Source organism: Phoenix dactylifera, chromosome 12 (genome assembly GCF_009389715.1).
Source record: "Phoenix dactylifera cultivar Barhee BC4 chromosome 12, palm_55x_up_171113_PBpolish2nd_filt_p, whole genome shotgun sequence".
Lineage (NCBI taxonomy): Eukaryota > Viridiplantae > Streptophyta > Magnoliopsida > Arecales > Arecaceae > Phoenix > Phoenix dactylifera.
The window spans coordinates 13,645,287-13,671,037 of NC_052403.1; the positions used below are offsets into that span (position 1 = coordinate 13,645,287).

General features: G+C 40.1%; 2 protein-coding genes across 2 annotated transcripts; one reads left to right on the top strand and one right to left on the bottom strand.

Annotated features, from left to right (window-relative positions):
• The first annotated feature begins 1,614 nt into the window (after positions 1 to 1,614).
• Positions 1,615 to 14,394, top strand: LOC103709861 (ribonuclease H2 subunit C). The gene is made up of 4 exons (XM_039132642.1): positions 1,615 to 1,811; positions 1,900 to 2,001; positions 2,135 to 2,331; positions 13,584 to 14,394. Exons 1-4 carry the CDS (start codon positions 1,619 to 1,621, stop codon positions 13,638 to 13,640), a joined length of 549 nt encoding a protein of 182 aa, XP_038988570.1. The 5' UTR covers positions 1,615 to 1,618; the 3' UTR covers positions 13,641 to 14,394.
• LOC103709844 lies at positions 13,646 to 23,152 on the bottom strand. The gene is made up of 2 exons (XM_008795364.3): positions 22,897 to 23,152; positions 13,646 to 14,186 (listed from the first exon to the last, which is right to left on the bottom strand). The coding sequence occupies exons 1-2, from the start codon at positions 22,942 to 22,944 to the stop codon at positions 13,734 to 13,736; spliced, it is 501 nt and encodes a 166-aa protein (XP_008793586.2). The 5' UTR covers positions 22,945 to 23,152; the 3' UTR covers positions 13,646 to 13,733.
• Between the last annotated feature and the right edge of the window lie 2,599 nt (positions 23,153 to 25,751).

Genomic DNA, 25,751 nt, shown 5'->3' on the forward strand with positions numbered 1-25,751 from the left:
GTTACCACTACCCATGCATAGGAAGAGCGGTCAAATTATTTATCATAAATAGCAATAATGGTCCATATGGTATATAATAGAAAAGACAAGCGTCCACATTGAGTATCCAAACCCCATGCTCCTCTATAAGTTCCCTCGATAGTCAACACTCTTGCCATGTTTGTGTGATTTTTTCCTTTTAGGAAGTGCCTCAATCACAACTTCGGATGAAGACACAATATCTCTCCTTGTCACCTTTTCTTCTCCTTGGCTATGATATCAACTATCAAGGATTGGGAGAAAATTCTCTTCTTTGTCCTGTGCAGCACTTAATCTTCTTTTATGAAGGTTGAGTTAGCTTTCTCTCAATGCTACAACCCTTTAACTTAGACAAAGTGAATAACTAGACAGCTAGAGAGTAGAGTGGATGAAGAACCCTTTATTAGTATTAAAAGAGAAGAGTATATCTTTTGGATATTTATAATTTAGAAAGCTCTCAATGGAGGATGGTTGCAAATTAGGACTCCTCTCCTATATACAAAGTTAAGCTATGGTGTAAAGTAGATAGGATAACACTACTTATCGTGCATCCAATATTTAGAATATTCTATAAAATATACTTACAAGCTACCAAAAATATCTAGAAAAATTTAGAACATATCTAGAAATATCTAAGAGTACTAGAGGACTCTAGAATCTTCCAAAAAAGCCTCATAATATGAGTCCTCTTAGGATTTGGGCACACTCTCATCTCAGACTCCATCAATTAGGTCATAATACAAGATTGGCCCTATAGTGGAGTAGAGTATGGGGGTAGAGATCCTCATGATTCTAAACTTCTATCAAATAGTAGAGATCATGACACAATGTAAGTATAGAGTAGGAATAATTGTTACAATCGTCTAATTAACCAATATTATAAAAAATAAAAATATTGAAAATAAACTTTACTAACTAATTATACATGTAGCCACAATAAATAGTTTCATTTAATTAACATAAAGATTTAAATTTCAAAGATGTTAATTAGAATCATGAATGGATCAAATAATGTTCTTTTAACTTGCCAAAAGATATGTTGCATGCCGCTCTATTTCAGAAATAAAGTAAAGTATTCTTAAAAATACGAAGAATTAATTCTTGGAGATAATTTAGATTTAACTGCACCATTTTATAGAAGGAAGTAGTTTATTCACCTATTCATAGAACAAATAATGTTCTCTAATTAATATAAATATTTAAATCTGAAAGACGTTGTTTCTAAGAGGAACCAATCAACTGTGAATGATTTTTAACCTGCCAAATGCTATTTTGCCAGGTACTGGAATAAAGCGGCTATTCTAAGAATTGCAAAACAATTACCCCTTGGGGATAATTTAGAATAAACTCTTCTCATTATGTGAATGAAATAGTTTATTCCACAGTAAAACGCGTTAAGAATAAGCTAACCAAATTAATTGGACAAACCCAATGGCGAGGGAGCAAGACCACCTTACTATCATTCTTTTGTGGCCATCTGATCAAAAATCCAATGGCCGTAAATCTTCATTTCATTTGGAAAAGCGCGGGAATCTGTATCCCGAACCCATCGAGTGGGATAAATAGGCGGCCCAGGAATAGAAGGGCTTTAGTCGCGTCCATGGAGGAAGAGAAGAGCTTCAGGGTTTCCCCTCCAGAGAGCACCATCGGAGGAGGAGGGGGGGTCACGGGGACCATCGATCTGTGCCGCCGAGATCCATCCTCCGCCGTCGATCTCACGGATCGAGTCCACCTCCTCCCTTGCTCCATCAAGCACGACGGCCCCTGCCCAGTCTCCCACTACTTCAAGCCCCAAAAAGACAGGTCTTTTAGGTTTTTTTTTTTGAATATTTTCCTCTTCCGTTCTCCCCTCTCTCAATCATCTTCTTCTAATCCTTTGCTGTGATTTAGATGTGGTGGTGGATGGATCGAGCGTGGAAGAAGCCTTCTTCAGAGGGAGGAAACTGCAGGGGATCACTGTTCCACTTCCGGAGGGTTATCGTGGTAATTTTCCCCCTTCTTTTGTTGTGCTTCATTTCGACGATTGATGTTGGTTTTTAGGTAAAAATCTGATCTTTTTAGGAAAAGTGGAAGAAATGGAGGGGAACATTGACTGGGTGTTCATTAATTGATGTAGGCCATGTTTTGGAGAGTAAGAAGTCAGGGAAAGGGAAGGGCTTTGGAAACCTCGGAAGGGGAAGGGGAAGGGGAGTTCAGACCGTTGGGTTTTCACGTGCGGAGTTTCGGAACCTGACGTATTGGAATCACGACATCGTCCCGTCGTCTGATGATCCGCTCGTGCGCAGCTTCCACTGGTTCTCTGTTGCTGATGCTGTGAGTGATACTGCTCGAATTTCTTTACGTTTGTTCAGAGTTTGGCCTGACTTTACTTTGGATTGTTGGTTCCTCATTTTGATCATATTGATGCATATGTTTAAGAAGGTGGTGTCGTTGGGTCTCTTTCTTGTTGGCAATGGTTGTTCGAGTTTGAGACTGTAGAATGGTGAACATCGCAAATGACTGAACTGTATACTCCGCGGACCTCATTGTTTCATTTGGCTCTTTAATGAGTAAAATGAATTCTTGCACCTGAGCCCTTAACATTTGATTATCATTTTTAAGGTTTCTCAGATTTGCTATTTTCATTTGTTGTTTCTTTAAAACTGGTTGGGTGAAGTGGAAAGGTGCTTCTGGGATATTATTTGAGATGCATACCTTTGTGACTTAAAGTGATAAAGTATAGAACAACAAAAATTCCTGCAATGTCTTCCAGCATGGAATGCTGGAAAATAAAGAGGATCCATAAAAACAAGTTGAATATAGCATAAAGAAGAATGTTTAAGATGAACATGTGTAAAATTAATAAAAAAGATAAGTGAGGCATGAGTCTTTACAGGACTCTTACGAGTTGTACAAATCAAGTATAGAGTGATGGAAAATGGATTCAGATAGTATGGGAATGTATACTGAAAAGTATGAGGGCTCAAATAGGGGAGGGTACTTTAGTCTTTGCTGAAGGATGTAGGAAAAGGAGGGGAAGATCTAAATAATAGGGATTGAATTTGTAAGAAAGGATATAGAAAAGCTTGAAATGACACAGGAGGTAACTGCAAAATAGGATGTTTGGAAATAAGGATTTGTAAAACCATCCAAAATAGCTGGGATAAGGCTTGGTATTTATGGTTTATTCATTGGCTCTGCAGCATCTCATAGTATGATAGCCTTGATTAGCATTTTATAGCAAATAATTTGTGATTTATGTTAATATTTTGAATAATTGAGTTGGTCTTGTAGTTGGTAGCAACTTATCTCTTATAGATACAAACTGATCAATTTTTTACAGTTAGATATTCAAATGTTTATTTCTACAAATATTATGCATACCTCCAGTGAACATGAGTGTATGCATACATTCCTTCATATGTACAATGTCCTTGTTTTCATTTTTTATTTTATAACTGTATGATGAAATTTTAAAAAAATATTGCAACTTAATTAGTGATCCCATTTTAAACTAGTACTAATTTTAAATAAACTGTTCTAAAACATAATTTTAAAAGAAACTAGAGATCTGTTAACCAGTGCCATGTAGTGTGTGATGAACCAAAGTTTTAGTAATTCTATTGGAAAAGGATTGCTTAGTGACACAAGAAATCTTAGGGAAAATGCTTAGGGATCTGGCATCAACCCCATTGTGCTAAGGTTTGAGGTATAGGCAGTCCTTTGTTGTCATAGTATAACATATTATTTGCATTATGCTTTGTGTTGACGTGCTATACATGGAAAGTACATAGGAACTTTTTCTTTAATGATTTGGGCTATTTTTGGTTGCTTCAGAGAGACTAGTAGACACTATTTATCATGCTGAAAAGAAGTGTGATTCATCAAAGAAAATATAGTATGTCTAAATCATGCCAAACAAACATGTTTTTCTGGTTACGAGTTGCATTTATTTGTTTCAGTCTCTACCTGTTTGATATTATTTTATTAAAAATTAATGCAAGAAGGTTCAGTTTTGAAAAATGAGTTAGACAGAATTCAAACATTTGAGTTTGGGTGAGTCAAAAAGTGTGTTGATGTTATATGATTGTACATATTATGTACTTATCTACATCTATATGTGTATACATGCATTTACATATCATCTATTGGTCTATGTTGCTATCTGTTGTAGCATACCAACTGCACAATACTATAATCTATATTGTATTAGATGTGCTAATATAGTTTTATATGCACCATGATGATATTGTACTGATGCTAATCAGTAATTTATTTGTACTTTGTTGCTGCAATTACCTCAAAGCTCAACTTAGTTAAATCCAACGCAACTTGTTATCTGAGATTACATATTCAACATGCAGAAGTGTCTTACTTATATAAAATATAAGTTCAATTTCGTTATATGAAGTTACAAAATATAAGTTCAATTTCCTTAGATGAATTAAATTTATCAAAATTTACAGATACAACAAAAGTCTATATCTCATATCCAAGTTACCTGTTGGAACAACATCTTGTATTTTAACTCTGTATTGTTCATCTTGTATGCAAACCATATTTTTCTTTGGGACCATTATGAAACATTGCGACCAATAATTTATTCACTAAATTCGTATTTTAAATAGGAAATTTTTATTAGAATGATTAGATTTCTAACTTAGTAGTTATATGTTTTACTAGATTCACAAAAATATTAGAAGAAGAGGGAGAAGGCAGATTTTAAGAGACTAAAAAGAAAAGTATAGTCTATTTTAAGTGGTCCATTGCTCGCCTAGCAGTCTATCTGTGCTATTCATGCTGTAATTCCTGATTCTGTTTGTTGTAGAGGGAGATGAGAGAGATGTTGGTACAGAGGCAACTTGGGAAGTTTGGAGGGTTTGTGGTTTGGAAGGAAGAGGGCCGTATGGGGTTTCAAAACAACAAATTTGTTTGTGTAGTTTTGGGAGATTGGAGCCACCAAGAAAGATAGGTGGGGTTGTGTTACCTGGACAGTTGCTTAAACTTTAAATATTCTAGTTGATACTTATCAGCGAGTTTCGTACATGTAATATCTCTTAGATATTTATCAAATCTGTTAATTAGAAATTAATGGTGAAATGTTCTATCTAGAATTAGTTGACCAAATGCTGTGACATTGGAAAGTCTTTGATTGTTTTCAGAGGTAGAATAAGGAACTATATTAACTTTAGAAATATCATGATTCTTATAACCTCGTACTAATTTAGAAATTTGGATGTGGAAAATATGCATGCTGAAACACTTGGACAGTATCTTTAATTTAGTTTCCTATGTGTAATAGTATCTCCTTATGTTCCTTTTGCCTAATCAAACACTAGTATATGTGCTTAAATCCAATTCTAGGATCCATCTCCATGGAATACTGAGGTGAGGTTGGAGTGGGCATGTTTGGTGGTTGGTTAAGAGGAGATGGAGGAAGAAAGTTATTTTCACAGTTTGTGAATGGTAACATTGCCTAGGCATTGGGATTTCTCTTCTGGCATATCATCAGAAGGAAGTAGGTAGTACTATGGGAGGTAGGAGAGCTAGAGGTGAGGGATCTCTTGGGTAAATAGGGAAGAAGAGTTGGGGAAAGAGGGAAAAAAAAGATGCAGCATGAGAACCTTTGTCCGCTCCTATTCTGTTAATTGTTGGTTAAATTAGGATTTTGCTCTTTTCCATGGATGCTGATTGGTAGCTTGATGTGGTTTGTAGAAGACTTGGAAAAAAGATGCAGCTAGAACCTTTGTCCGCTCCTATTCTGTTAATCTCTTTAGTGAATATCCGGGAAAAATTAAGAAATGGGGAGGAAAGTGGGGCTACAAGCTCTGTGTAATGTATTTTCATTCTTACGTTTTTTGAAGCAAATCCATTACTTGTCTTTCTTTCACCTGTTATTTTCCATCTAAATGTGGCCGATCTAGACATCTTCTAGATTCAACAATTACAGGATCTACATATTTTTATGGGTAAATTAACTGAAAGTAGCCAAGTTTGTATATAGAATATGATTGTAATACACACATTCTGGACAGGTTTGCACATATAGATTAAACTTAACACAATAATTGCTTGACTAATTGGATCCATATATATGCATTGAGTAAGTTACCGAAACACACTTCCCCACTGATGTGTGGCTACTTGGGGATGGCCTACATGGGATCAGTATGATTTTAGTGATGGCTGTCCTGTTTCAAAAATAGGACAGCATGTACTAGGTTTAAGGATTATGAGCAATCAAGGGGTCAATTTCCTGCCTCGCGAATTAGAGTCCCATGGGGTACTAGAAAACCTAATATGGAGGTTTACTAGCAATAGGAAGGGTTCAGTTGTTGACCTGTAATGAGATTCAGAGGATAGAAATTTATGTGCAAAGTGCTTATTGCAAGTTATAGAATGTTTAGTTGTTAGAGAATAGTGAATGTTAGTATTAAAAGACGAGCAAGGTCTTTGATTAAAATGTAAATCTTGGCTGTTTGATGGAGTAACTATTGTTTGACAGTCTGAATAAGAATCAAATTTCAATTCAATTTAATCAATTCTCAGCCAGCTAACAATGATGGAAATTCCAAAAAGTAAAAGTGTGCATGAGGTATCAACTTAAAGAGAATAATCATGCCATATAATTGAAGGAAGTTGATTGCTGTTTGTGGATAAACTTGGCAGCAGGTTTGGTGTTGTAAAACATTTAACCTGAGGAGAAGACAATATTGTAAAATAAACTAGAATAGAGAAGTGAAGAAGGATAAGTTAGAGAGATTAGAGAGGGTACACTTGGCTGAAACCTGGCCTTCAACCTTTCTTTCCTTCAACGAGGTCATCAAAAAAAGACTTGCCTAGAAGATATTATCTGGGTTCCTTAACCCTATATAAGTACCCAACTTCTCCCTAGCGCACAATGTATGGGAAACTCAACACACGCCAATATGGGCTTTCTCATATTCTCCCTACTTAAGCCTAGCATCCTCACCGGGCTAAGGGTCCAAATGCAATCAAATCCATTTACAAATGCCACGATCAGTCCCAAAAAGGCCTGTGTTGCAATGTTCCCTAGCTCACATGGGCTAATGGTTTTGGGTCCAGTCTTATGCTATGTTAATTGACACATGACCTGAGAAGGCTAGCTAAAAGGTATATTTAGATTTTCGGCTTTGTATAAGTACTGCAGCGCATAACCGATGTAGGACTCAATACACGCCAAACACGAGCTCTTATATATTCCTACAAAGTGTTCTTGGACTCTTAAAATTAGAAAAATGAATTGCTTAAGCAAATTAACAAAACTCTTCTATTTTTCTGCGTATTATACTCTATCAAGATCTCCAATAGTCACCAAACTTACTTGGGAGCCAAGTTTTGTCTCACGATTGTGTATTATTAACAAAGTCAACTCCCATTCATTGCTCATGGTACTACAACATGAACAATGATCTTTTAACATTACTATCCAAAAAGGGCCATAAACTAACATCCCTGCTCAAAAATTACGATCTTAAACCATAGGTGCATAAAGTCCCCTTTGATAATTAAACTTGGACCATTCAAATCTTATAATTTCTTGTTTGCTCCTTTGAGACCCCACTTAACTGATCACTGACTTGAATATTTACAAAATATTGTTTTGTTTGCATTGTTGGGCCATTAACTGCATCACCTGCTTTTAGATGGCATGAGAATAAAAGAGAAAGGTATGCAAACTTCACAAATAAACCTATTGGTATCTTTATCTTTGTACACATGTTATAGCTACCAAGGAATTGAACTTCCAACAGGACAGGAGCCGTTCCCGGTCATTCCCGTCGCATTCGTATGAGATCACAGCTTGTGGGATGGGTGCAGGACCCTGAAACCTACTTCTGTCCCATGTCCCAGCAGTCCTACCTTCATCTTGGTTGAGGTCATACACCGATACGACCATCCCAGTTTGGGATGTGCTTTCAGTTTTTGACGATGCTTTAGCTCATCACCAGGAGGAAGAAGGAAAGTGATGTTTATCTTTGTGTTTTTCTTCATTGATGCATCGGCATCGTCGCCAGGATGGAGGAGGGAGGAAGCTCAGTTTGTGGGGCTCCTCCCCTAATAGGCATGGGCTCAGGTAGGGGCTCCACCAGTTACAGGGGCTTACTGTCTTAGCCTTGTCATGTATGGTGCCTCAACTTTACTTTTTTTTCTTTTTCGATGATGACACATAGGGAGACGCGGAGCTAGCGATCCTTCATGCAAAAAGGATTCTTCGTTCGATCATTGATGCAGAAATCTCAAAGTGCTCAAAACTTCCTCACTTATCTGTCCAAATTGATCCTCGAAGTTAGCAGATGACCCAATAGGAGTAAAGGAGAAGAAACCGTGCGTTGATGAGATCTAGGGATAAATATCGACATTGAGTATAGGCTATGAAAGAATATTTGTAGTACTCCTTAGTTAAGCTTTAAATTGCTATTATGTTCATAGTTAACAGCCATTGCCGGCTTTATCAATACTATATATATATAAGGCATTTCAGCAAGTACTTGGACGTTCGACCCGGGGACGCCACCCGGATGGGGCATCCTGTTTTGTGGGAAAAAACCGGGATGCTCTTGTCCCATGGGATTTAAAACCTTGATAGCTATAATATTATTCACAAGATAACCTTAGTTAACCTAATTGTTTCCCTTCTAGTCAAGAGGCCTGAAGACCAATTTAGTTGGAACTGGGTACTTTCAATTGGTTCCCTCTAAGTCTAAACTTAGGAATTCAAGTTCCAGTTCATCCAAAAAATTTAACTAAGGAGGGGCTTCTGATTTCAAGATTCAAGTGGGTAAGAAAAACATTTTTAAATGGTGATCTAATGCACTCCCACTCACTTTTCTTCTCACGAACATGTCATTTAAACTTATTTAAGTGATATTTATTAGCAATGATAAATTCATGATGATCTTAATGTCTAAAAAATGCACTTTCTATGCACAGACTTCTTGTAAAACAAACAAAACTAGCTACTTAAGTTCAATAATATGTAACAACACCTCATCAAGACTCAATTCAAGCTCTAAAAGTTTAGATACTTTTGACACTTAGGAGCAAACAAATATTACATGTCCCTAGTCTAGTTAGTGTTCACCTGGCTAAATAAATTGATAGGACATCTGGATAGATGATTTGGAATTTACACGCATAAAACCATGGTCCTACAATATTAATTAGGTTTTATCTTGGAGATTTCTTAGATTCACATCAAAACAGACAAACATTTTATTTTTTTATATAGTGCAATAGATAAACAATTTATTTTAATTTGTAGTAGAAGTTTCAAAACTTTTTGAATCTAGGTCAAAATGTTGAGATGCAACCCTATGAAGAGGATATATCTTTTCTTATTTTAATACAAAAGTTAGGTTACTATCCTTTCTATCAATGTCTCAGTTTCCTGGTGCGCAATTCTTAGTATATATTATACATGTGGAGAAGCATAAGGTTCTTAAGCTTGACAGCTCTTCAAGAACAACTAAACATTTCAGAAGATTACGATTGTGATATTGATATACATAAGGAACTAAGTCACTTAATAGTCTTAAATAATTCGCTTGATATCACACTATAAAGGTTTAATAGAAATAATCAGTGCAATTTTCTGTAATAAGAAGCATGATAAGCCGAGCTTTTGATTCATTGGGCTTGACTCAGATACATCATCTGTTTTTTTGACCATGTTCAAGCTCAACTTGAGCTCAAGGAGAACTTATCTACATGCTTTCAGGCTTTACTTGTAAGCCACTTAAACAAGCCGGTACTCTTATGGGAACAAAAAAAAAAAATGATTTTCGCAAGCTGACTCTCATTCAGGCTTGGCTTACTACATGGCTTGAGCTTTGCCTGAGACCGAGATTGCACAAGCTGCTTATTGTCTTCAGGACTTAAAAAAATCTTCTATTAAGGGTGGTAACTTTCTCATCCGACCCACAAAACTGACCCAAGTTCAATTGGAATTAAACAGGTCCAGATTAGCTATAAACAGGTTCAGATTAGATATAAACAGGTTTAGGGTATAAATTGGTCAGCTTGACTTGACCTGCTAATTATATGGATTGGGTTCGGGTTGAAGGATTGGACCCAACTGACCTGTGATGTCCCATTGAAATGGTCAGATTGGTTTCCCAGGTCATTTGGATTGACGTGTTAATCTTGAAAATCAAGAGGGTACTCTTGTATAAGAGATAAAGGGAAATAAACCATCAAAACCTAAATCTTTGCCCTCCTATCTCCGCCTCGCATCTCCACAGCTCACTTGCACCAATCTTCTTTGATACTGAGGCTTAGTTTGCGGCCAGCGACTACCAATTGTGATGATGAGGGAGGAAATCATGGCATCTAGTGGCGACCATCAACAATGGCAGGCATCCAATGTTTGTTTGTCTTCTTCTTCTTCTTTTTTTTTGGGATCGGGTCAGCCAACCTAATTGATTTGATCTGTTTGTTAAGTAGGTTAAACAGGTTGGGTCGTGTAACTTGTTTAGTGAAGTAGGCCAGTTTAGTTTTTTTATCCTTTTATTAAACATTTGGGTTTGATTGAACAGTTCTCTTTAGAATACTTGCACCATGAGCTGTTCTGATCCAATCTGACCCATTGCCATGCTTATCTTCTTGTCCGTTTTCATTGCTTCCCATTTAGGTTTCTTTCCATATGATGAGACTGGACTTGATGTTCTTGTCATAGATGATCGCAGAGAGTTTAACCTCTTGTTATTAAAGAAGCATAAAAGGTAAGCATCTTCAGTAGCTCCTTGATATTTTGGGGGAGGATAGATAGTGATAATTGATGAATGATGTGGCTCGCATTTATGCTCAAAAACTTTTAGCAGTGAATTCATTTTCGTTCCATATGCTTGTTTTAAAGAACTAAAGGGAAGCTTTCACTTGTATTCATGTTAGGTGGAGGCTGGATAAACTAGTAATGTGAGAGCTGATGTGACCTTGGTTTTTTAATTTGATCGGGGATTTCTACACTACTTATATTTTTCTATTCCAATCTATAGGTGCTCATTTTAAAGATAGCAATTAAAAAAGAAGATGCAGTCTGTGATGCTTTGAACCTACATTGATGCCTGACAAAGATTTTTGTTGGCAGAAATTCTTTCGATTTGCTTTAACTATCTTTTTATTGAGATCTCCTTTGCTTCTTGAAACTTATAGGAAATGAGAGGAACGTGATGCTTGAAGATACTTCTTTTTTTCCCTTAATGAGGGCCACATTAATTTTATCAGCTCATTGAAGCTTGGCTATTTTCTTATATCTCTTCTTTAGGGTTATAATGATGTTGATTAACTTTTAAACTTATTTGTGGTTGTGTTCTTTGTGGATTTCTTTCATCTTTTATGCTCAGCACCTTGACCTTTCTCTCTCTCTCTCTTTTTAATGGAAGGGAGGGTTTAACACAACCCTCCCAATTTATTAAAGAAAAAAATTACAAACTAGCAAGTAAAGGAAAGAAAAGAAAGGAAAGGAGAACTTTAACAATTCAAAGGAAGGAAAACGTGTAAAAAAAGAACCATCAGTCTATGAACAACTTGAATAATTGAATTGTCTAAGCACGCTCCAATCTTGTGACGGTATAGAGCCAGCTATTGCATTGCTTTAAGGCAATGTATTCTCCTGCTGAAGTCCCTGTCATTTTTCTTCTTTTCATGAACTCTAGTATGAAGCTAAGGTCAATTGATCCTAAGTAGCTCTGATTAGTTTCCTACATGGTCTGCCGTACCGGTCCGTACCGGTCGGTACGGGCCGGTACGTACCCGGTCCGGCCTGGGACCGGTACCCGGATCAGCATGAAATCCGGTATCGGTAATTTATTGTTGAAGAACCGGTACGGGATTGGTATGCCACCGGTACGGACCGGTACGCCACCGGTACGGACCGGTCCGGGATGCCACTGGTACGCCGACCGGGTACCGGGTACGGCGGACCTTGGTTTCCTATTTCTTGTCTTTCATTGTAATGTCCACAATGACAACTTGGGGTGGCAAAAATTGACCTGCCACCTGCTGACCCTCATGAATCCACTTGGAATAAATGGGTTTGGATTTTTTTTACAATTATTTTTTTATTTTTTTTATCTAGCTGGCTTATTTCTGGTCAACTTGAAATAAACTTGATTATAAATGGATGAGTTTGGGTTTGACCCCCAACCTGATGGTTACCCATAGTGAGTGGGGTACAAACTAATTCTTAGGCTCACATTGATAGTTCTTCTAATTTTTTCATGTGGTTCGATTTGCTCCAACAGGGTGCTATAGAGAGTGACGGGTAGGTCATGCCAAGGATATGGGATTGCATTTTAGTTAGTTTTATCCTTAATTAGTCGACAACAGTCATATGTCTTAAATTCCTAAGTTTATTGCGATTATGGTGATCTATTTGAAGTTAAATTTGATGTTTGCCATTTGTGATATTTTCATACCTACTTTGCTTTGTTTTTTTGCTATTTGTATGAATGATAAGTGAAAACTTGATTGCATTACTGGGTGGGTATGGGCTTATGAAATAATGGATTAGGTCTGGATATACAATTTCTAACCCGTTAATAATTGAGACAGGTATGGGTTAGAGTTTTTTTGGGCCGGACCTGACTCGAAGCAAACTCATTTCAACCCATTACCACCCCTAATGACAATGAAGTCAGGGGGAACCCCCCGAATTTGAGAATTTCTTGCAGCTTCATTGATAGTTGTTTTACATGTGGACAGCAGGATATGGTTAATAGTTTCAAACTTCAAGTTGACAGAGGCAACAACCAAAGCAAACATCCTATCCTTGCAAGAACTTCTCTTGTATGTAATCTGTTTCTTGATGGCCAGCCACATGAAGACCCGAATCTTCTTAGGAGTGGTAGTTTTCCATTGAGAAGAGTGGGAGCATCTCAATCCCCTGAAATTCAGAAAAGTATGCAGGGATTTAACTGAGAATTTACGGTCCTTTGTTAATTTCCATGCGGTACATCTGGATCCCAACCAGGTTTCACCAAGTTCAAGATATTCCATACTTTTCTCCCATTCACAAATCCATAATACCTTTCTCACTCTCCTTTTGCTATGGCTACTACCTTTTGGTGAGTCTACCTTTACTGATGTCGAACTCTTGGTGTCTGGTCCATCATAAGCTTGAGGGAGGTGTTGGAGAAGTTAATACAACAGGCAGTCATGTAATACATTAGTTATTGTAGTTATTGGTTAGTGCACTTCCTCTTGTGTTTTGTTTCATTCATTATGAGTACATTATAGAATCTATATGTGACATCCATACTTCCACACCTTTTGTTTAACATAATAACAATTTAACATATATTTTCTTAGCAAGGACTTATTTAGATAACTATTTTAGTAAGATTCACTATTTTAGTACTATGGAGGCATGGTTCGGTGCAACTTCAACAAATTTCAAATTGTCATATGGAAAACCCTGATATTGGATGAAGTTTTATTGCTTGTTTTAATTGCTGCCTTTTTTAAAAGCTAATCTCTATAATGATGGTAGGACATGCTAAACTACATTGTTAACATAAAGAATGCAAGCCTTTGGATCTAATTTTTTATCTTTATGAATGCAGTTGCACAAGCCTGTCACTGCAGAAGAGATGTCTTCCACTTCAACTTTTCCGGACTGAAGGTGTTGAACTGAAGTTACATGCTTGGATATATCATCTGGAAAAATATGGTTGCCTAGCTGGTAATGTTACTATTAGTATCTGGAACTAATTTCACTTCCCTAATGACCAGACCTTTCTTCCATTCCTCACACTCAATCTCATACATGGCAATGTTAGCATTCCTGATCTGTCTTGAGGGACCAAAAACTCTAATCCTCCATCAGGAACATCTACCCATCCTCTATCCATATGCTCTGAGAGCTTAACTTCTTTAGATGCTATTTTATTTCCTAGCAATGGAGCTTGAATATTACTGGATCGGTATCCCACCATAAGCAGCTGATGCCAGTTTAAGGTTAATACAGCAATATTTTGTGCTTGGACTGAGCAGATGGAGTGGAACCTTCCTGTGACTTCTAGCCAGTAAACTCCCAATAGCTCGACAAACTCAGAAGAATCATCTGTACTCCTTTTCCAGTACTTACCTTTGCTGCCATCTCCTCCCCATATTATGTTGATTGCTCTGGTGTTGAGTGTTAACCCCTTCTTCCCTCCTTCCTCCCACTGCATGTACAATTCATCCATGGGTTGTATTATTCAATCATTGTCTAACAGAAGCAGGTTAACTTTGAAAATGTGGCATCTCAGCTTGTCAAGTGATTTACATCAAGTTGCTTTTGCGAGTTGATCAGGAAATTATATGGTTGCGTGTAATGTGTTGAATCACGAATACTTGTGAGTTGATGGATTAAAATTCAAAATTACTATTAAATTAGAGTGTTTATGATGGGGACATCAGCTAGGTCCCCATTTTATTTGCATATTTGCTTATTTTTATTTCTGGCTTATTTGCATTTTAGGGCTTATTTGTGGGTTATTTGTGTTATTTGTGGGTTTATTAGGATTTATTTCTGTGTAAGGGGATTTATGCAAATTGTGTATTTTGGCCCTATATATAGGGACCTCTTTTCATGATTAGGGCTTAATGAAAGTTTAAGAAATTTCCCCCCCTCCACGTTTTCTCTTCTTTCTTCTTCTCTTCTCCTTCTTCTCCTCTTCTCTTCTCCTTCTTCTCCTCTTCTTCCTCCTCCACTTCTCTCCCTTCTTCTGTTTCTGATTTAAAATCCCACTGAAGATTCCTTCCGGAAGTGGTTCTACACCAACTTGGTATCAGAGCATTGGAGGGTTTTGCCCCTGCTGCCAGAGCCCCGATCCATCAGGGCCTTAGTTCCTGTGGGCTGCCGTCAGGTGAAAGCAGTATTAGCACTTTCATCCCGGCCATTTCATCCAAACCGAAAAAAAAATCTCTCGCTCTCTCGGTTCTCACCAGAAGGAACAGAGGGGAACAACCCTTGGATCACCGGGCTTCTCTCGGTTTCCTCTTCTCTCTCTGTCAGTGTTTAAAAAAAAAAAGGGGAAATCTTTTCCCGTGGCCGGGCAGTTCCACCGTGCCCCTCCCTGCCGCAACCATATTTCCATCAGATCCGCCGGACCCCTTCCTGCAACGCCGCTGACTCCACCACCTGCAACCACCGCCAGCCGGTGTATGGCCGAACGTCGCCGGATCCCTGGATTCCTGTGGGTGCACGAGTACTACGCCGTACCTCGACCACGGACACCGGAGCGTGTCGAAGGGCCAAGAGTGACTCCCGCTGCCGGAAAGAAGAAGAGTGTCGCCGATCTATTTTCAGCATTGTCCCTCGGCACTGTCGACGCACCCGCCGTCCACCGCGCACAGGGGGATCCGGCCGCCACCACGACCGGCCACCGCCTGTCGCCGCCGACCACGGAGCTGCGGCTGCAAGCTCCGTCGCCATGCCGTTCGGCCGTTCCGCAACCACCCGAAGCGACTGGGCCGCTCTCCCGAATCGATCGGGAGGTTGAAGACGAAGTTAGGTAACGGGTAAGTTTAAACCGTTACCCACACCCGATAACCCGGGTACACGTCCAACAAGTAAAAAAAAAAAATTGCACGTGATCTGCGCATGTTGGGCTTCACCGTTGTCGGAGCGGGTTTCAACCGAAACCCGAACCCGATAACCCGAACCCGTAAAGGGTAAAAAAAAAAAAAACTGTTACCTCTGTTTTCGCCGAAGGAAACCCTAGGGTTTCGCTGCTGTCGCCGCCTCCTCCGCCAGTGCCGCCGCCGGGCATCCAACCGAGCTTCTCCGCCCGTGCCGCTCCGCCTTCGCCGCCTCAGCCTGTGCCGCTTCCTACCACCGCCGAGATCCGCAGTCGTCCGAGGTCGTCTTCTCCGTCATCCGAGCCCGCGCCGCGCCGCTACGCCGTCCGGACCAGCTGCGACGCCACCGATCGAGGTGCCTCCTCCCCGGCCAACCACAACGCCGCCCGAACCAGCCGCGACGCCGTTAGGCAGCCGGCAGACCACCCGAGCTCCGCCCGCTTCCTCCGCGCGTCGTCCGTCTCCTCCCCACCAGGGCGCGCCACACGCCAACTCCGTCCACTCGCCACCGCGCACCCGCCGCCTGCACCTACCGCCACCTCCTTTGCCGCTGCAGTCCGCCCCCCGCCCCCCCCCCCCCGCTCCCCCCCCCCCCCCCCCCCCCCCCCCCCCCCCCCCCTTGTTTCATTTCCCCTTTTCTCTCAAGCTGACTCCACCCGTGGACTGTCAACAGACCCATAACCCCTCTTCAAGCCCACGGCCCGCATGCCTGTTATTTTTTTTTTTTTTCAATCTTGATCCCAGGCCCACACAGCAAGAGTCTGCCCCTCTCTGAACCCCAAGCCCACAAGGCCGCCAGCCTTTGAGTCCAAGCCCAATCGGCTGCAGGTCCTATTTCAGACCCGATCCAGCACCTCTTTTCAGCCCAGTACAGAAGTCCGAGAGCTCTTGTGCTACAGTCTAGCTCCACCCGGCGCCAATTTCGTGTTCGAAATCTACAACGGACGCTTCGGTCGACTGCATCCGCCACAGGTAACAGGTTCTCCTTTCTTCTGGACTTGTTTATCTAATTATGTTCTAGTTCTCTTGCATGACAGTCCTATTTTGAAACTTATTTTCTTGTCAAACTGCAAAACCTAGAACATTTACCACCACACCCATCCTACCCACCATTTAAATCTAAATATTAAATTAGCACGCCTTAGCGACAGGATAGTTCTCAACATCCATAGATCAGATTACTTTCGGACTTTGAATGACCGTAAAACGTGTTTGCAACCTAATTTCTTATAGTGACTAATTTTCTACTTTAATTCTGAAATAACCAAAGTACAAATTAGTAACATTTAATTTTAAGTTACTTTTGTGAAAATTTGCTGATTTCCGAATTCATATAGATTGCATTAGTAGGTTGTCTTGCATTGCATTTGGTAGATTAGGGTTCATAGTAGCATTGCATATCATATCACCAACTAGAGTAGTCCCTGCATGCCAACCCGTAGTGGTAGAGAGTACCTCCTCACTGATTCTCAGACCCTTTACCCACCATGGACCCCAGAGTTCTACAAGATATTTTGGAACAATTAGCTGCATTACGAGCTGATCAAGACGAATTCAAACGAGAGATCCGTGCTCTAGTGCAACATCCTAGGAATCCTGAACCGTCAACCCCAATCGCAGCTTACCCGAGCTTGGTTTGGCTACACCACCTGTAGCTTTTCCCCATCCTCCTAGGAACCAACTTCCTCCTGATCACCAGCGCGATCTTGACGAGCGACTACTTCGTACCGTACGAGTAGATGCCCCCACATTTGCTGGTCAATTAGAGCCGAGCGTGTACCTTGATTGGAGAGCAGCCATGGATAATTATTTTGAGTGGTACGATATGACTGATGATAGAAAAGTACGGTTTGCCAAAATGAAGCTTATTGGGCAAGCTCACTGGTACTGGCATAACGTTGAACATCGGCGTGAGACCCAGAGGCTTCCACGTATCACCACTTGGGAGGATATGAAAGAAAAACTGAATGAGAAGTATCTGCCATTCTCTTACCGACAACGCCTTATGGATAGGTGGCAGAAACTAACTCAAGGAACTTCAACTGTTGCCGATTACATTGCACGATTTGAGGAGTTTCACATGAGGTGCGGTGTAATCGAAGAGGAGACTGTTACTCTTTCTAGTTTCGGGCAGGACTCCGCGAGAGATCCAGAAAGATTAACTCCGAGAGATTACCACCCTTGGCCAAGCATACCAGTTGGCTCAAGATGTGGATAGTTTCTTACGAATCCCTGTAGTGAGGCGTACCGACTCTCGGTTCATACCCCCAGGAGCCGACCTAATCAAAGCTATCTCCCGCAATTCGACCACTCTCCCAACCATCCTACCCAGCCCGGTTCTAGCCAAACGCCGACTAGGACGTCCCGATGCCTGCTCAAAGTACGTCAACTGATAAAGGAAAAGGCATATTAGGTCCAACCCGCCCTAAGAAGCCAAACCCAGTGTTTCAGTGCCAAAAGTTTGGCCATATTGCGTCCCCAATGTAATGCCAAGACCTATTTAATGACTGAACTGGAAGCAGGAACCCAGGAGACTGAATGTGTCGAAGAAGTCTATGAACCAAACATCGAGGATTTGTAGATGACTTTGGAGACGAACAGACCGGGTTAGAGTTTGTTCAGACTGAATACCAAAATGAGCCCACTGATCGGAATGACCAAAATCCTAGGCTCCATGTGGTTAGGTGTACGCTAGCCCAAACAAAGACCGAACAAGATTGGCGTAGAACCTCCCTATTTTACACGCTTATTAAATCAATGGTAAAACATGCAAAATCTTATTTGATGCGGGAGTTGCATCAACGCCATTGCATCTGGAGTTGTTTCTCGCCTTGGCCTGAAATCTACCCCTCATCCCAATCCATATAAAGTAGCCTGGGTAGATAAGACGTCCATTTCGGTATCGGAAAGATGCCTTATCCCGATTCAATTCCTATCTTATAAAGACGAGATTTGGTGCGACTGTCTTCCGATGGACGTAGGTCAAGTCATTCTAGGAAGACCTTGGTTATACGATAGGGACGTCACACTTCATGGTCGGTCAAATTCGTGTAGCTTTATGTTCCAGGGTCGGAAAATTATACTGAACTCATTGCCTCCTAGAGAGCCGGCCCTGAGAAGAAGGGTGCTACACCACGAAAAGATGAGTCACTTCACATCATTACTTCGAAAGAGGTAATGAAAGATATCGGAAGCCACTCACCTGTGTTCGCCCTTGTGGCTAGAGTTATCAATGTGGAGTCAAATGCCGAGCATCCGGCCGCGTAGTTCCCCTGTTGGAGGAGTTTCACTCTGTTTTCCCAAATGATCTTCCAGATGCACTCCTCCAATGCGTGATATCCAGCACGTAATTGATCTCATTCCTGGAGCGTCATTGCCAAATCTTCCCCATCATAGACTCAACCCAAACGAGCACACTGAACTGAAACGTCAAGTTGACGAACTCTTCACTCGAGGGTATATTCGTGAGAGTCCTGAGTCCCTGTGCTGTACCTGCACTCCTCACTCCCAAGAAAGATGGCTCTTGGAGGATGTGCGTCGATAGCCGTGCTATCAATAAAATCACGGTTAAGTATCGTTTTCCCATTCCTAGGCTGGACGACCTTTAGACTATATGGTCTGGTGCTACAGTTTTTTCCAAGATCGACCTAAAGAGTGGGTACCACCAGATTCGGATTCGTCCTGGGGATGAATGGAAAACTGCATTCAAAACCAAAGATGGACTCTACGAATGGTTAGTAATGCCTTTCGGATTAACAAATGCTCCAAGTACTTTTATGAGGGTGATGACACAGATCTTTCGACCTTTCTTGAATAAATTTGTCGTTGTATATTTTGATGACATCCTCATCTATAGTCAAACTCAAGAGCTCCATCTCTCACACTTAAGGACAGGATTTGTGATGTCCTGCGGAAAGAAAGCTTCTTTGCAAACCCTAAGAAGTGTGTCTTCCTGACTGATCACGTCACTTTCTTAGGTTCATAGTGTCTTCCAAGGGTGTCTCCGCTGATTCAGAAAAGTACGCGCGATAGTCGATTGGCCTAGCCCAAGACCCTAGCAGAAGTACGTAGTTTTCATGGTCTGGCTACTTTCTATCGTCGCTTCATTAGAAATTTTAGTTCGATAATGTCTCCCATTATGGATTGCATGAAGAAAGGAGACTTTATCTGGACTAAGTCGGCATCCCAAGCATTTAAAGATATTAAGCATAGGATGACCGAAGCACCTGTCTTGCGCCTCCCCGATTTCACTAAGGTATTCGAGGTCGCATGTGATGCCTCTGGCGTTGGCATAGGTGGTGTGTTAAGCCAAGAAGGTCACCCTGTCGCGTTCTTTAGCGAAAAGTTAAGCTGACGGCAGGTTGCGTTATTCCACCTATGATAAGGAATTCTATGCGGTAGTGCAAACTTTGCGACATTGGCGACACTATTTGCTACTGCAAGAATTTGTCCTGTATTCAGACCATGAGGCTTTAAAGTATCTCAATTCTCAAAGAAACTAAACTTCGACACGGCCGATGGATTGAGTTTTCTGCAAGCCTATACTTTTGTGCTGAAACATAAAGCTGGAGTTGAGAACAAGGCTGCTGATGCGCTCAGTCAACGGATCTTCCTCCTATCCGTGATGAGCATTGAAATAATTGGTTTTGAAAGGATCAGGGAACAATATACCACCTGTCCCAATTTTAGTGATGTATACCTGACCTTACGAGATGGAGTAGAGAGAGAGCAAGATGATTTCTTTTTACAAGATGATATCTCTTTCGCTCCGACCGATTGTGTATTCCTCGAACCTCATTGAGAGATTTTTCTAGTATGGGAAGTACACGCTGGAGGACTGTCTGGGCATTTCGGAAGAGACAAAACCATTGAAATGGTGGAAAGACGTTTCTTCTGGCCGAGTCTCAAGAGAGACGTGACCAAAATTGTCGGCTCAGTGTCGCCATGTCAACTAGCCAAACAACGTAAATAGAACACTAGGCTTTACACTCCACTACCTGTTCCTGATTGTCCGTGGCAAGATGTTAGCATGGATTTTGTGTTAGGGGCTTCCACGTACCTCGACCAAACATGATTCTATTTTTGTAGTGGTGGACCGGTTCTCTAAAATGGCTCATTTTCTTCCATGTTCTAAAGACTTCCGATGCTTCTAGAATTGCGAAACTTTATTTTGACGAAGTCGTTAGATACCATGGCCTCCCAAAATCTATTGTATCCGATAGGGATGTTAAATTTATGAGCTATTTTTGGAAAACTCTTTGGCACATGATGGGTACCAAATTAAAATTTTCCTCTGCCTATCATCCCCCAAACTGATGGCCAGACCGAAGTTGTCAACCGAAGTCTAGGGAATCTTTTAAGATGTCTGGTAGGTGAGCATGCTAGGACTTGGGATCTCGTGTTACCAACTGCCGAGTTTGCATATAATAGTTTGGTCAATAGGACCTTAGGCATGAGTCCTTTTGAAGTGGTGAATGGATATAAACCTAGGCAACCCATAGACTTGATTCCCATGTCTCATCAACATAGAGTCTCTGAGTCTGCACAATCATTTGCTTCACACCTGCATTCATTGCATCAGGAGATCAGCAAACATATTCACTCTAATAACTTAAAATATAAAATCCCTTGCTGATTTGCACAGACGTTATACAAGAATTGAATGTAGGCGATTCTGTCAATGGTAAGAATTAGACCTGAACGACTCCTTCGGGGACGTTCAAGAAAGTTGCCAATCTCGTAGTGCGGGAACCTGTTCAAAGTCATAAAGAAAATCAGTTCGAATGCTTATGTTGTAGATCTTCCTGAAGACTATGGGATTAGTGCGACATTTAATATTGAAGATTTAGTCCCATACAAGAAATCAACATTCATTCCTTCTGACCCTTTTGTTGATACATCCACTGTTGTTGATCACCCTGATCTAGCACCTGCTATTGAGCCTCCACCTCCACAGTTTCATGCACGCAGAGAACACATAGAACATATATTAGATGAGCAGGTTATATCTACCAGGAGAGGAAGCTACCAACGTTACCTTGTTCGGTGGAAAGGTCGACCCGAATCAGATGTGACGTGGATTTCGCGAGCCGAGTTGCAGCGCCTTGACCCGGATCTTCTGGAGCAGTACGACAGCCGGCCAGATCTACACTCGACGGGGTCGAGTTTTTCCACCCGGGAGGAGTTGATGGGGACATCAGCTAGGTCCCCATTTTATTTGCATATTTGTTTATTTTTATTTCTGGGTTTATTTGCATTTTAGGGCTTATTTGTGGTTTATTTGTGTTATTTGTGGGTTTATTAGGATTTATTTTGTGTAAGGGGATTTATGCAAATTGTGTATTTTGGCCCTATATATAGGGACTCTTTTCATGATTAGGGTTAATGAAAGTTTAAAAATTTCTCCCCCACGTCTTCTCTTCCTTTCTTCTCTCTCTTCTCCTTCTTCCTCTTCTCTTCTCTTCTTCTCCTCTTCTTCCTCCTTCACTTCTCCCCCTTCTTCTGTTTCTGATTTAAAATCCCACTGAAGATTTCTTCCGGAAGTGGTTCTACACCAGTTTACCTGCAGAGTTACAGATCTTTTCTGAAAAGCTTGCATTTCGTTCTCCAGGCCATCACTAAGATTTGTGTTTGTCAATGTTCCTAGACTGGCTACTCAATCAAAAGTTCAAAATACTTTGATTTTTGCTACATAAATTTCCGATGGCACAAGCTTTTTCTTTTGACAAGGGATCATTGATAATCATATGATGACATGATTCTGACTTCTGAGTCTTTGACAGTACTTTCATAAGTTCTCTCTTTTTTTTTTTTTTGGTAGGTTGGATAGATCATACACTTCTAGTAGTATGAATTGTCAGTTCCCTTTGTAAATTGTCAGTTCTAGTGGAGGTAGCTCGGTAAAATGATTGGTGACTATGATTCACAAAACTAAGTTTTTATGGTTATGGCTATTGTTAGTGCTTCATCAAATCTGGCTCTCCTGGATAGGGTTTACTGGGATTCATTGATATGGTATATAATATAACAATTTTCACCCATTGAAGATCTAACATGAATGGCGAAGGCTTTTTTGAGTTAGTGACCTTCCTTTTGTTTCTGTGAAGTTGTTATTGGTGGTTCAAACATATAATTCAGGTTCACCAGAAAAAAAAAAAGAAGCCATAATTCCTACTCTGTTAGAATAAAATCTTGTTCACTGATGCTAGAATAAGATCTTGTTCCAAATAAAAATTATGTCAAATCTATGGAACGAAAGATAAAAGAGAATTAAGAGCTGATAACATGTACAAGGAAGGTAGATAGATTGACCATGGCGATATTATCTTCAAGTACACCAATCTGATGGTTGGATGCCATTTTTTGCGTAGTAACCTGGACTCAAAATGCTTCTCTAGCTTGTTCTTCAGCATACGTTGGATTGTATATGGATTGCATCAAATTCTATATCTCGGTGGCAGCATTAGAGAGGTTCAATTTGAAGGAATATCTTAGAGCTTTCGTCGTAGCTTCCAAGTGATGCTTGACATCAAGTGCTTAATGGAATAAGCAAAGGACCTGTGTGATTGAAGTGAAAGCTCGAATCGTGCGTGGAGAATTTGATGCTTTCGTGTCAGAATGATGTTGACAAGGGGATAGAAATCCTCCACAAAAGGGATTCTCTTTACGTCGGCTTGACGCCGAAAGCCTTTGAAGAGTTGCAATGTGAAAAAGATCGTATTCCTTTTGTTTTACTAAAAAAGGTGAAGGATGCTATCAAGATGAGAATGGAATCACAAGAACTCTAACCTTTTGGACCGTTGGAAATTTTGAAGGTTTTTGCGTTTGAATTTCCGAATACTATGATTCCCTTCTTTTGAATTAGGATGGTGCTCCCATGATACTTTTCTTGATGGTTTGCTGTTCATTTATTCAAGCTTGCGAGTTACCATAAATTTGGAGGACAGGAGCACTAACCTAGGTGGACCTGATTGTCGATTTATTCATGAAGTCTAATAATGCTACCTTGTGAAGTTTATACCAGTTGAAAGTGACAATGCCGAGATAGATTTAAAACAATTAACCTGAGAAGGCAGAATAAATAAAGAAAAAGGAAAATAGGCATACATTTTGCTTTCTATGTCAAGCATTTGGGAAAAAGCATGGAGGCTACTCTTTGCTTAATTGTGCATGTGTGTGCAGCTTGTGTTGTGAGAGCATTGCCTGAGAGGAAGATATTTCTGAAGAAGAGAAATAAAGATGGTGAAAAGCATGTAATATTGCTTAAATTCTCGTATGGCACCGCAAAAGGCAAAACTCAAATAAAAAAACTATATCCCACATGGCATGCACCACGTGATCGTGCACACCGCCAATAACAACCATTGATTTTTGGAGTAGTGCACCGAAATGAGCGCTTATGTATGGGGCCTACGGGAAACAATAATTGTGGTTGGTAGCATGTATGCTCATATGGTGCATGCCGTATAAGAATATAATTTCTTGCACAAAGTGGGATAATAGGAATAAGGTCTGAAATTAAGAAATATCTTTTCCGGTCTACCTCATTAGACTATGAGCACTTATTATCTTGAACTTAAATGTGAAACACTTGGCTAAGTTATCATCAAACAATTTGTAATATAATTCTAAAAGTATTTGTAATATATTCTCTACGTTTTGGTTGAAACCTTAATATAATTATTTTTTTTATTTTTTACAGCCTGCTGATATCCACCCTCCAGAGGCCTCACCAAAATGAGCAAAGTGGCGCCTCATTTTTAACAAGTTCGTGGGAATCCAAAAGATGACCACATAACGCAATTCAAGTGCCAATAAATATATTAATTTAATCATATATTTCACAGAGCACTTCTAAATTTTGTATATATTGCTTTTGATAGCCTATATGCCCTGGTCAATAAGCGCACCTTACTAATTCATACCATTTCCTGTAGGAACATAAGTGTTTAAAGTTGGGATAGGGCAGTTGACTTACTGTTATGAAAACAAATTTAGGTAAAATTTCCTCCTTTAAAAATATCAAACACCTTCCAAATATGAAGGCCTTCTTGATAAATCACATGAAACTAAGGATGGCAATTTTTAACACGACCCTCACCTGACCTGAGTTAATCGGATTCCAGCTTGGTATCAACAGATTCGCAGCCATAAATGGATCGGCTGATTTTAATCCATTGAAGATCTCTTTTATTTGTTTAAATCTTCGAGATTTATTTAATCTGTTTATCACATATTTGGCTTGATCTGACAGGTCATGTGTGTCTAAACAGTTTACTTGTTTAATGGATAGATTGCATTGGTTTTGGATTTCTGACCCATTTAATAAGCCGGTGGGCTTTAAGTTGGCAAGTTTTTTTTTTTTTAATGTTGACATTTTAATCTATCCTAAATAAGATACACTGTACTAATACTGGACCTTATATCGGTGCCACACTAGTATGGTGTCGTACGGTATGGTACAGAATTTTTTTGGTGCACCGATCCTCGGTACGCCATCCGTATTGATACCAATAACGAACTGGTATGGGTACGATACGTTCGATAATATCCGATTCGGTATGGTACACTATGGATTCTAAACTTAAACCCAGCTTGACTCGTTAATACCTTTAATGAGAAACATCTTGCGACCCATAGCAAAATAAAGAACGACATGCAAATGTATGCATACGTACATATATACATGTGGACATACATATAAATGCACGCATACGCATATGCATGAATGCTATGAGAGCAAGCTACTCGCCTCTGACCTAATTAAAGGCCTTCATGAACTTTCTTGGGGTGAGGGGCATGTAGGTCATTGACCTACTCCTATTCCATAGTTTGATTAAGCATTTCGTTTATTGTGGTAGGCAGTGAGAATAACGAAACAAGAAGAAAAAAAAAGAGCATAATCACACAATATTTATGTTGTTTGGTTTTTGACTTACGTCCATGGGCAAAAACGATGCAAAAGTTTTATTATAGAAAACTGAAGATTACAGAATATAAGATTTTTTAGAAACCCTAGACCCCAACACATCCGATCTTTAGAACACTCAATTGCTCTCTTCTTTTAGGGTTACAAGAGATGTATATAATAGAGTAACTCGATTTGGACTCAAACTAATGTCCTATAATAATTAGGTTAGTCCAGCTCGTGGGGGCAACACCCCAGC